Source organism: Bidens hawaiensis, unplaced genomic scaffold (assembly GCF_021521415.1).
Source record: "Bidens hawaiensis isolate Kalapana, Puna unplaced genomic scaffold, B.hawaiensis_p1.1 tig00015383_1, whole genome shotgun sequence".
NCBI lineage: Eukaryota > Viridiplantae > Streptophyta > Magnoliopsida > Asterales > Asteraceae > Bidens > Bidens hawaiensis.
The window spans coordinates 455514-468093 of NW_027492371.1; the positions used below are offsets into that span (position 1 = coordinate 455514).

General features: G+C 39.2%; 1 protein-coding gene across 1 annotated transcript in view; it reads right to left on the bottom strand.

Moving 5' to 3' along the window:
* Nucleotides 1-529: 529 nt before the first annotated feature.
* The window catches only part of LOC143549015 (replication protein A 70 kDa DNA-binding subunit B-like), a 60325-nt gene continuing 48274 nt past the window's right edge, over nt 530-12580 (bottom strand). Inside the window, exons 10-11 of the mRNA XM_077040032.1 lie at nt 701-778; nt 530-592 (exon numbers count right to left, since the gene is read on the bottom strand). Coding sequence (XP_076896147.1) covers nt 530-592; nt 701-778 — 141 coding nt within the window. The remainder of the gene's footprint in view (nt 593-700; nt 779-12580) is intronic.

A 12580-nucleotide genomic window follows, 5' to 3' on the forward strand; every position in this document is an offset into this window, starting at 1 on the left:
TGAGTTTACTTACCAGTCTATCCCTTATAACCACTTCCAAAATGTTGTATTCTTGAAAATGAGGAACAATAATATCCAAAATCAGGTCATCAACATCTTCGATATCAACATCAAATCCTATACATATATATTTAACTTATAAAGCTATTACTAATATAAACTGTAACAAAATTTAGAAGATAAAACAAAATGAAAAAAAAATAACCTTCTAGTTGGTAGTGTTGTTCAGATTCGTCATCACTTTCAATCTCTATAACCATTGGAACATAACCGAGCTCGGGATGATTGGTTGGACCGGTGTATACCAACTCATCATTAAAATTGACACGTTCAATACCACGGCTATCAAAAACATACATTCTGAATGTCCACGTACCTTGATGACGTTGAAACACCAAATAATCATTGACAACAAGTTTACAATGCGCGGACATGTCTTCCCACATACCAGTAAAAGCAAATCTCGGAGTAGTCAGTTTAACGCACTAGATGTATAGATTCCACAACTATCCATCAACAGATTGAGCAATTATTTCGTCAAATTTCCTGGCTCTAAACTAAAGTAGCTTTTAATTTGATCACCTCTCAATGGCTATAATAAATTAAAAAAACAAAATAAATTAATACAACTTAAAAAAACACTTTAAATTTTACAAAACCGATTGTTCAATATTTAATAAAAAACAACACCGTTACTTACAAGATATTTAAGATTAGGGTAATGAACCACGGCATCAACATTTGAACTTGGAGTTTGATTATCTCCAATATCATAAATCTGTTTTAAACAAAGTAATCAACAACACAAAATCATGTTAGACATCTTTCTGTTACATATATTTATAAGCTTCAATTATTATATTAAACAAATATATATACCTTAACGGAAACCGAACCGTATGAATGGAATTATGAAATAGATGCTCCCAATGAAACAAAATTAGAATCGGATTGCTGAATATACAAATTGAAACCATAAAATCTATTAATTAAAATAATTACAAAATAACATTAACTAAAAAATAATGGTAGTATTAAATTGTAACATCCGTAGAGAGAGAAAGAGTTTGGTGTGAAATGGGAATGAGCCGTGAGCCCCCCTTTTATAGGCTGGTTCTGGACTCCGTAGCGGTACGCGATGGGTCTTGGTAACCCCGTCGCGTATCGCGGCGCCGCAATAATTACGCCGCCATACTAGAGGCTGCCACGTGTCCGCTGACTCATCAAGGTCCATCGCGATACGCGATGACCTGAGTTCCGGGTTCGTCGCGTAGCGCGATGGGTCCCTGAACTCAAATTTTTGCTTTTAGTCCTTTGTCTTTGATAGTTTGTCACTTCTAGGCCTAACTCCCATTGTCCAAAAATACTAAGGCGGCTCTCAAGCGGCTCGCGGCGATGCGAAGTGTAAAGTGCGCCATTAAAGCGCCACATTGCGCCCATCGCCCAACGCCCTTGGCCCGAGCCCGAGCCCGTGCACGTGCGCGTCGGGTGCTTCACACCCCCCGCTAGGACCACTAGGTGCATGCTAGGCATATAAGAATATTATTATGGAAAATCTCTTTCTTATAAAGAGCTTCCATTTCTTTACCACTTTCCATGTGGGATGGGTTTTAATTTCCTTATTTATACCCATGTGGAATGCTTCCACTTTTTTACATCTTTCAATGTGGGATGGAATTTCTTTATTCCATATTTTTAACATAATGTGACTTTATTTATGGGATATTTTATTTCCTTATAGAATGATCTTGTTTTCTTTAAATTTCTCAACACTTATTTTAGGGAATAATTTTGATCCTTCATCTTTAATTAGTTGTCAAAATTGGATCGAAATTTTGGGGATGTTACATCCTCCCCACCTTGGAATGAATCTTGTCCTCGAGATTCGTTGTGAATGATTTCTTTCTTCTCGATTTATGATCAGATTCTATCGTATTTGTTTCTTGTGAATGATTTGAATTCTTGATTTGTTGTTAACTCACATCTTTGGATGATGCATTCAGTTGATAGTTCCGAAGGTCACAATTAATTGTAAATTGCTAAGCACAGTGGCCAGTTGTGTTTAACTATTTACTTTACTTTGTGTATTCTAAACATTTACTGATGTTAACTCGATGGTATCTTGAATTCAGTCCATCGAGTCCTTTATTTATCTTGACAACTTTCAAGATATCCCTTCTTGAATCATGTAATCCTTTACTTCATGATCTTGACAGATTCCTTACGTTTATTTCCATTGATTATACCTTTGAACTTTCAAATGTCTGCTAACTAATTTTCCTTTGAAAAGACATACTTTTATGTCTAGTTAAATTCATTATTCTATTTATTTCATATTTCTATAGATGATGATTATTAAATAACATAGTTTCTTATATTTCGAGAATTTCGAAATTTAACTATCTCTTTTTTCTTATAAGTATTCTTTATCACGATCTGTATGCTAAGGGATTTAACTTACCCTAAAACTTTTTGTTTATACACAAGTAGTTTGTAAGAGTTAACTAATTCTTTCTTATGCCTTTGAGTCTCAGACTACTCTTGTTTGTTTCTATTCTTGATTGCTAGATGTTCCTTGTGTTTCATTCCTTCCAATTGTTGATCCTTTAATTGCGTCTTTGAACATTCTCTTTAAAATGTCCTTTTTCTCCAAAGATGAAACATGCAATTGCTTTCCTTTTACTGTTGTATTCAGAATGACCGGTTTTGTTATAGAATGTACACGTGACTGATGTATTGTTCTTGTTCTGTTTTCGACACTTTCCATCATGTCGTTTATCACAGTTCTGACAGATTGGTCTTTTGAATTTTAAATGGTTTCTCCTTGTTGATGTTATTCTCTTGTTTGTTTGTTGCCTTTTCCTTCTTTCACACACTATTTTTCTCATTAACCTCCGTATTTATTACCATACTATTGATCAAATATCTGGCCAATTCCATGGCCGAGGAGATAGTTTGTGGTATACAGGTTCTCACTATATCTACTATCTCTTTGGGTAATCTATGCATGTACTTAAATAACTTTGTTGTATTCTGAGTTGTTTAGGCATGGAGTTGTTTGATAATTTTCAAGAAACTTAGTATTATAATCTATGAGATTTGTAGCATCCATCTTATGGTTTAGAGACTTGGTTTGAATATGATTGTCTTCATGTATGGGGAAAAACTTCTATAATACGAGTTCTTTAAATACTTCCCATTTTATTTGATACAAGGTTTCTCTGCCCTTCCTCATAATTAGAATGTTCCACTATTCTAGAGCTTCACCTTCGAATTTCAAAGATGTGTACTAAGTCCTTTGAATCTTAGTACATTGACTAATGATAATGATGGACTCGATCTCTTCAAGTCATCGTAAAGTTGGTATAACACTTTGATTGCCAGAGAATTCTTTTGGTTTGTAAGTTTTGAAGTTCTTAAAACTACAACCTTAAGTTACTAAATGATTCTTGAAGTTCTTACTATCCATATTGAAATTATAATGGTTTTTCCATGATGATAAGAATTTCGGCATGGGTGAGTTCTAATAATCTTATTTGAATGTTTAATTTTGTATATCTCCCATTATATCGATAAGAGAAATCATCGTGTCATGAATTCTCTCTTGCATTTTGACTGTTTAGGTTCAACATTCTATAAATGGAATTGCATCAGTATGAAAGAAACTTAGATACTGATGATAAACTGCGTGACATGTGAACTTAATGCTACAAGAAATCGTTTCATAGATTTGTCATATCCTTAGAGGAATTTCCTTTCTAACTTTTCTCGGACCTAACAAACTTTTCCTTAAGGTTATTTGTTTTGTGTTGGGCACAATCCATATGTTTTGCTCTTTTGACTGAGAATGATATTAGAGAACTTTTATAAGATGATATATCCATATATCTCTTAATTACCATAACTCTTTCAGAATATCTTAATGATTGTTGATAGGGTTCTACTTAGATATTACTAGTTTGTCCTTTATTGTATGCTCTTGAAATGACTAGTACATACCTTGTGTACAAATAACCCATGAGAATTTCTAATTCTCTTTCAAGGTTTGTTTAAGTCTCTTTTGCTAAATACTTCTTTGGCATTGATTTGGAGTTATTTATTCTCTGAATTTTGTCCACCTGTACTTTTTCCTTTAAGCTGATGTTTTCTTCCAGACTTGCTGGAAAAATAACTCTAAGAGTTTATGCTTTCTATTCCATGACATAATTTAAAGATAAGTTTAGTATTTCGAAGAAAGTAAAACATATGTTATGTTTTAGTAGCAAGAATGTACAAAACTATTATTGCTATACTGATTACAACTTATTGTCTACTTCTTTCAGCAGATGATTGATTTCTTGTTCTTGTTTTCCTTCTTGGTGTTTTTACTTATCTCCTCTTCGTTTTGTCTTTCCTTGTTTTCCATTTCTTTCTTAAGCATTACTTCTGCTAATTTGATGAAATTGATTTCATACTTAGTAGAATTACCTTCAATGTCATATATTCTTTCTAAGGAATTTTGATCCGTATTCAAACATTCGCCTTGTGTGTGACCAAAATAAGGATTTTGAAATGTTGGATATTGTTGTTCCCAATAATTGTCTTTTGGATTAGCCATTACTCTTTTTCCTTTTGACAACATTGGATCCTGCTCCTTGTATATTCTGATTTATGCTTATCAGAACAAATGGAGTCTCAGTGTCATATGAATCTGAATTTTCTTCTATTGTCGTTTGATATGAGTCTTCATTACTGGACATAGAAATTGGGAGTAGAGATGTTCCAATATATCTCTTTCCTTAACCGGATTGAGTTTTGAATGGTATAACTATTGTGATTGGAAATCTGTGTGAGATTTGATTGAAATTAGGAATGCGTTCCTCTCTTATTTGTCCAATATACCTTATCCGTAATATTTGAATGTTTAGATATTTTTCTGTTAAATATCTAATTTATCATGACTGGTGATTATGTAATAATATTGCTCTTTCTATTTATTGATTGTCAGGAAGATTCTTTGTTTGCCCTCTATACGGCAAATTTGGAACCGTTAATTGTTCTTGACTGATAAAGATTGTATAATAGTTGTTATTATTGGCCATATCTGATGGCTCAGATTCGAATGCAGTGATTGAATGTCTTGCTATTTAGCGTATATGCCTAAAGTAGTTTGTATAAGACATTGCTACAGATTATGTTTAGGGATATATAAACTTTCAGTCTTTGCTTATCCCTACTTATTTCACAAGAAGTTACAACTTAGGTACTAATATATTAATACCTAATTTGTTGAAACTGATGGCTCTGTAATATGATTGATATTTATCTAAGATCAAAGCCTAGGTATAATTTATACCTAATTAGCTAAGATCAATGGCTCTGATACCAACCTGTGACACCCCGGCTTAGGGCCTAGGCGTATGACCAATAGTTGGTACCTGTTTGTAAATACATCAGAGTTGCGGGTTATTTTAGCGGAAGACTTAGGTTGAATAGAATATTAATTTATTTGAAAACTTCTCGGATAATAAATACCCGGTGTTTGATTTATAAAGCTTGTTGAAATACCGTTTGCAATATTTTAATAATTAAAAACTAAGCCATCATTACCTTGCGAGCATCTAACTCCATGAATGTCTTGATACCTGTACTAATTTGTATTCCCTAAAATGTGGGGAAAAATACGTCAGCTATATGCTGGTGAACACGTATGACTCTATAAAACATTTTAATGACATTATAATATAAACATAGTTTTCTCTACAAGCTTAGCAGAAGCATTTCTACTTCTGGTCTATGTACCACAGCCCTACACACACAATTGTTCCTGAGCCACGTAGCCCTTACTAGGAGACTAGTTATGACCATCAACCCGCGACAACGTAGCCTTAGAATGATTAGGCTGAATGGTTATGTTTGGATCCAGACACGTGTGTATTCGGTCTGAGTTGACTTTATTTTCTACTTTGTATTATAAAGTTTTAGAGATTACTCGATATCATATAGACATTTGATGACTCGTTAAGACAAACAACCATTTGTCTTAATGAGTATAAATATGTTTTGACTGATTAAAAAGGTTAATGTATTCACGTTATTAAAGGTTTGAACGTATTCACCTGTGATTGTCTGTTCTGAATGATATGGTGATTTCGTTTGAAACCTTGACTGTGAATGAATGATTGATTGACTGATTGATTGATTGAATGATTGACCTATAATAAAATGGGTATATAAATACCCAGATCGTCTCTTGATCCGGCTATAGTGTCACACCCTCAAAATCCACTAACGGAGTTTTACCGTCAGAGGGTGTGAACTGGCAGGATCGGAATCATTAGTTATAACCAAACCAAAGAAAAACGTTTAAATGAAAGTAAGTGCGGAAGCGTAAAACCTTAATTCAAAAGTTGCGTCACGCAGGACGACTTAAAACCAAATGTAACTGTTAAAATTAAGTTTGCAGAATAAAAGTGTTTTCATTAATGCATGCTCCTAAACCGCGCGCCCGCCTCGGCTACCTGAGAATAACATACTAAAAGTGTCAACACAAGGTTGGTGAGTTCACAAGTAAAATAAGATAAATCGTTTAGCGTTTTGCGTAACCTCGTTACGACGTTTAAATGTTGCGTAACCCCGTTACGACGTTTGAGTGTGTAACCACGTTACAGCGTTTGAGTGTGTAACCACGTTACAGCGTTTGAGTGTGTAACCACGTTACAGCGTTTGAGTGTGTAACCACGTTACAGCGTTTGAGTGTGTAACCACGTTGCAGCGTTTAAGTGTGTAACCACGTTACAGCGTTTGAGTGTGTAACCACGTTACAGCGTTTGAGTGTGTAACCACGTTACAGCGTTTGAGTGTGTAACCACGTTACAGCGTTTGAGTGTGTAACCACGTTACAGCGTTTGAGTGTGTAACCACGTTACAGCGTTTGAGTGTGTAACCACGTTACAGCGTTTGAGTGTGTAACCACGTTACAACGTTTAAGTGTGTAACCACGTTACAGCGTTTGAGTGTGTAACTACGTTACAGCGTTTAAGTGTTTTGCATTACCAGATAGTGTTATGTCAAATTATATATCGATAGGTAGCTAATCTATACAACAAGTATCGCTAAGTGGTTCGCGACCGAAGCTGACTGTTTATCAAGCGCCCGTCACCAGGTCCTCCAGACCATGGTAAGTGTTAGCCAAAATTAACACCCACTCAACCTCCAGTTGAGCTTAGCGTCGGGTGGGGTTTGTCAAACCCAGTAGTACTACCCAAAAGTGACTCGCTATTCCAAATATTAACCGGTCCGATGTGTGGGACTTCAAATGTTACGTATGCCGCTTAGCCTTTACAAGTGATATATAATTTATAACAAAATCTTTCATATGCGTTTATCTCAGAAAATATGTTTATCGGAGTATGTTATCTCCCCAAGTGAAAAACGTTTGAAAACAGTTTAAGAGTGGGGTAAGTGAACTCACTGTTTGCGAAGAATATCCGATCTAGATCACCGAGTGATGCGCGTCGTAGAAAACTCTCTAGCGTTCTTCCTAGCACCTTAATCTTCAATCAAACTTGAAAAATCTTGAGTGTGTGTGTGTGTATAGGTTCCGATCGCAAGGTTAGGGTTAGGATTAGGTTCCGATCGGAACTTTGTGAGGAAGAAAGAATAGAAGTTAGGGTTTGGGTTATCATGTATTTATAGACTAATATGTTACACATTGGCCCCTCAACTCCTAAGTATTACTTTTTCTAGAACATTCTATCATAACTTGCACATTAAGTTAACATTAAGTATTACTTTTTCTAGAACATTCTATCATAACTTGCACATTAAGTTAACATTAAGTACTACTTTTTCTAGAACATTCTATCATAACTTGCACATTAAATTAACATGACAATAATATTATCACATAACACATAATCCTAACACATAATTATCACATAATTAGTGTTTTAGTGTGTTTCGTTTATTCCTCAATCGTTTGCGTTTCGGTGCAAATCCCGAAAGACTACTACACATGTAGTAAGTGTTAAGCGTCATTTAAACCCTAGTTTAAATGTAATGAGGTTTGCGTTTAGATTCAATAAATCTAAAGTTTGAATTGACGGAGTTGCGTTAACGGAGTTAACCTGAAATTGACGATTGTCACATCATTCCCATGTTAAAGAATTTTCGTCCCGAAAATTTGAGTCAAGTCGTGATGAGTGTCTGAAAAAGTAAGAAAAATTTTCAGTTTGTCATATCATCCCCTAGTAGAAAGAAATTTCGTCCCGAAATTTAATTCATACCCTCGGTGATTTCTGACGGTTTGCCGGGTTTCACGGTTTTCTGTGTTTGGTCAGCCCTTCAAAAAGGTGAGGATACTTTTTCATCATTTGATCCTCGCGTTCCCACGTGAACTCCGGTCCACGTCTCGAGTTCCAACGAACTTTAACAATTGGAATTTTGCTGTGCTTGAGCGTTTTGGTTTCCCAATCCAAAACCTCAACTGGTTCTTCAACGAAGCGTAATTGTTCATCAACTTGCAGTTCCTTCAAAGGGACTACTTGAGTTTCATCGGATAGACATTTCTTTAAATTCGATACGTGAAAAACGTTGTGTACACTGCTGAGTTCTGCTGGTAAGTCCAGTCGGTACGCCACGGGACCAACGCGTTCCGTTATCCGGTAAGGACCAACATATCGTGGGTTGAGTTTGTTTCGCTTTCCAAAGCGAACCACACCTTTCCAAGGTGAGACTTTGAGTAACACTCGATCGTTTACTTGAAATTCGAGAGGTTTTCGGCGCTTGTCAGCGTAACTCTTTTGGCGATCACGTGCTGCTGCCATGCGGTTTCGGATTTGAACAATCTTTTCCGAAGTTTCGAGTACCAGTTCTGGACCAGTGATTTGGCTGTCACCCACCTCTGCCCAACAGAGCGGTGATCGACACTTCCGTCCGTATAGTGCTTCAAACGGTGCTGCGTTAATACTTGCGTGGTAGCTGTTGTTATACGAAAACTCTACCAAAGGTAAGTGGGGTTCCCAACTTTTTCCGAAATCCAACACACATGCACGCAACATGTCCTCTAAGGTCTGAATAGTTCGTTCACTTTGCCCATCCGTCTGAGGATGGTATGCGGTACTCATATCGAGACGTGTGCCCAGTGCGCTTTGCAGCGACTTCCAAAAGTGTGAGGTAAAACGAGAATCTCGATCGGAAATGATCGAGACAGGCACTCCGTGTCTCGACACTACTTCCTTCATGTAGACACGAGTCAGTCTTTCCATTTTATCTGTTTCCTTAATCGCTAGGAAGTGCGCCGATTTAGTCAACCGGTCAACGATCACCCAGATGGTATCGCATCCCGTTGGTGTTTTAGGCAAACCCGTAATAAAGTCCATTGAGATGTGTTCCCATTTCCACATTGGGAGTTCCGGTTGTTGCAGTAGACCAGATGGTTTCTGGTATTCTATCTTGACTCTGGCACAAGTCAAGCATTTGCTCACGTAGGTGGCAATGTCGGCTTTCATGTTCGGCCACCAGTAAAGTTCCTTTAAATCATGATACATTTTATCTGAGCCGGGGTGGATAGAATATCGAGACTTGTGTGCTTCGTCCATCACTAGAGTTCTCAACTCTCCGTATCGTGGAACCCAAATCCGGTTCTCAAAATATCGGACCCCGTCCGATTTGGTTTCAAGTTGTTTGTCCATGCCCCGCATGAGTTCTGATGGGAGATTATCATCTTTCAAAGCTTCAAGTTGTGCATCGCGAATATGGTCGAGTAAGCTGGCATGAATTGTGAGTTGCAATGCTCGCACTCGTCTGGGTTTATCGGTTTCCTTTCTACTGAGGGCGTCGGCCACTACATTGGCCTTGCCAGGGTGGTACTTGATAGCACAATCGTAATCCTTAAGCAACTCGACCCAACGACGCTGTCGCATGTTCAGCTCCCTTTGATCGAAGATATGCTGGAGACTCTTGTAGTCGGTGTATATGGTAAACTTGGTACCGTACAAGTAATGCCTCCATATCTTAAGAGCAAACACTACAGCTCCGAGTTCCAAATCGTTGGTCGTGTAGTTCTTCTCGTGAATCCGTAGTTGTCTAGAGGCGTAGGCTATAACCTTCTCGAGTTGCATCAGCACACAACCGAGACCTTGTATAGATGCGTCACAGTGTACCTCAAAATTTTCCGTTCCCTCGGGGAGGGCTAAAATAGGGGCGCTACAAAGCTTGGTTTTCAACAGTTGAAAAGCGGATTCTTGCGCGTCACCCCAGTTGTACTTAGTGCCCTTGTGAGTCAAAGCGGTGAGGGGTTGAGCAATCTTTGAAAATCCCTCGATGAAACGCCGGTAGTAGCCGGCCAGTCCTAGGAATTGTCGCACCTCAGTCGGAGTCTTAGGTGCTTCCCAGTTTTTGATGGCCCCTACCTTACCGGGATCGACATGGATACCATTCTCGTTGATCACATGTCCTAAAAAGTGAACCTCGCGAAGCCAAAATTCACATTTCGAGAGTTTAGCATACAGTTGTTCCTTCTTCAGTAGTTCCAGAATTATCCTTAAGTGCTCTTCGTGGTCAGTCTCGTTCTTGGAGTAGACGAGTATATCATCAATGAAAACAATCACAAACTTGTCGAGGTACGCCTAGCATACTCGATTCATGAGATCCATAAATACGGCTGGTGCGTTGGTTAGGCCAAAAAGGCATAACCGAAAACTCGTAGTGACCATACCGTGTTCTGAAAGCCGTCTTTGAAATATCTTCTTCGCGCACTCTCAGCTGGTGGTAACCGGATCGTAGATCGATCTTCGAGTAGTAACTCGATCCCTGAAGCTGGTCAAACAAATCATCAATTCGGGGTAAAGGATAACGGTTCTTGACCGTCATCTTGTTCAACTCCCGGTAGTCGATGCACATTCGGAAAGTCCCGTCTTTCTTTCGGATAAACAAGACAGGGGCTCCCCATGGCGATGAGCTAGGTCGGATAAAACCTTTATCCAACAAATCTTGCAACTGGGTGGACAACTCCTGAAGTTCCGCCGGTGCGAGCCGATACGGGGCTCGTGCTATGGGTGCTGCACCGGGTGTCAACTCGATCTGAAATTCGACTTGACGAATAGGAGGGAGTCCGGGCAAATCCTCCGGGAAAACTTCCGGAAAGTCTCGCACAACCGGTATGTCCTCAATTCGTTTCTCCTCCGCGGGTTTCTCAACAATCTGCGCCAAAATTGCCGGATGACCCTTTCGTAAATACTTCTGTGCCTTCAAAAGGGTAATAACGCTGGTGGTCATGCCGCTTCTCTCGCCTCGGACCGAAATGATCTCGCCGGAAGGGGTGGTAATATGGACTATCTTATCATGGCATATAATCTCCGCTCGGTTCTCGGATAACCAGTCCATGCCGACAACGACATTGAAACTACTAAGCGTAAAAGGAATAAGGTCGATGTCAAAGACATGACCTGACAGTTTCAACTTACATCCCGCAAGTATATGAGTTGTTACTACAGTTTTACCGTTAGCTAATTCAACAGGAAACTTAGCGTCTAACGGGGTTGGAGTAAGGTTTAAAAGTTGGCTAAAAGCTTTTGACACAAAACTCCTATCAGCTCCAGCGTCAAACAAAACAGAAGCAAAACAATCGTTTACAGGGAACTTACCAGACACCACATGCGGATCATTGCGGGCTTGACCCGATCCAAACACAAACGCTCTTCCTTTGCCATTTCCTCCACCATTACTGCCACTTCCATTACCCCCATTATTGTCGTTCTGTTTCAGCTTGGGGCAATCCTTCCGGAAATGACCTTCCTGTCCACATTCAAAACATCCCTTAGTCGTCATCGGTGGCTTAGGAACACCCTTCGCCGCAAGGTCAACTCTACATTCCTTCGCTTGGTGACCTATCTTTCCGCATCTTTGACACTTGACACGGTCACACTGACCAACATGATGAAAGTTGCACCTGTTGCACTTTGGATATTTCCCAGCATATCCGCTCAAAACCTGCCCGCTACCGTTGTTGTTGTTGTTGTTGTTGTGATTCTGAGTATTGAAACTCCGAGTAAATTCGGGCTTACGGTAGTGGTGTTGCGGTGGGAGGTTCGAGAATGAGGATCTGATGTTGTCGAACTTTCTCTTTCCGCTGCTCGGGTTGCTGTTGTTGTTGCTGTCAGTACTCGGGTTGTCACGGGCTTTAGTGGTTGAACCCCTAGGTGGTAACGCACCTTGGGCCACTGCCTGATCCGTCAGTTTGTGAGCTAACCGGATCGCTTGCTGTATCGTGGCTGGTCTGGAAGACGTCACCATGCCCTGAATCTGTGGTGCTAACCCATCAATGTACATTTCAATCCTCTTACTCGGCGGATCTACCATCCGTGGACACATCACCGCTAACTCGTGAGAACGGGTAGTGTAAGCTTCGATTTCCGAACCCACCATCTTCAATGACCAAAATTCCGACTCCAACTTTGAAATCTCCTCCCTCGGACAATACTCTTCTCGCATCATGTTCTTGAACTCCTCCCAGTCCATCGCGTTAGCCAGTTCCATCCTCCGGTTCTTCTTCAGGTTCCTCCTCGGGATCTTCCTCAGGATCCTCCTCAGGTTCCTC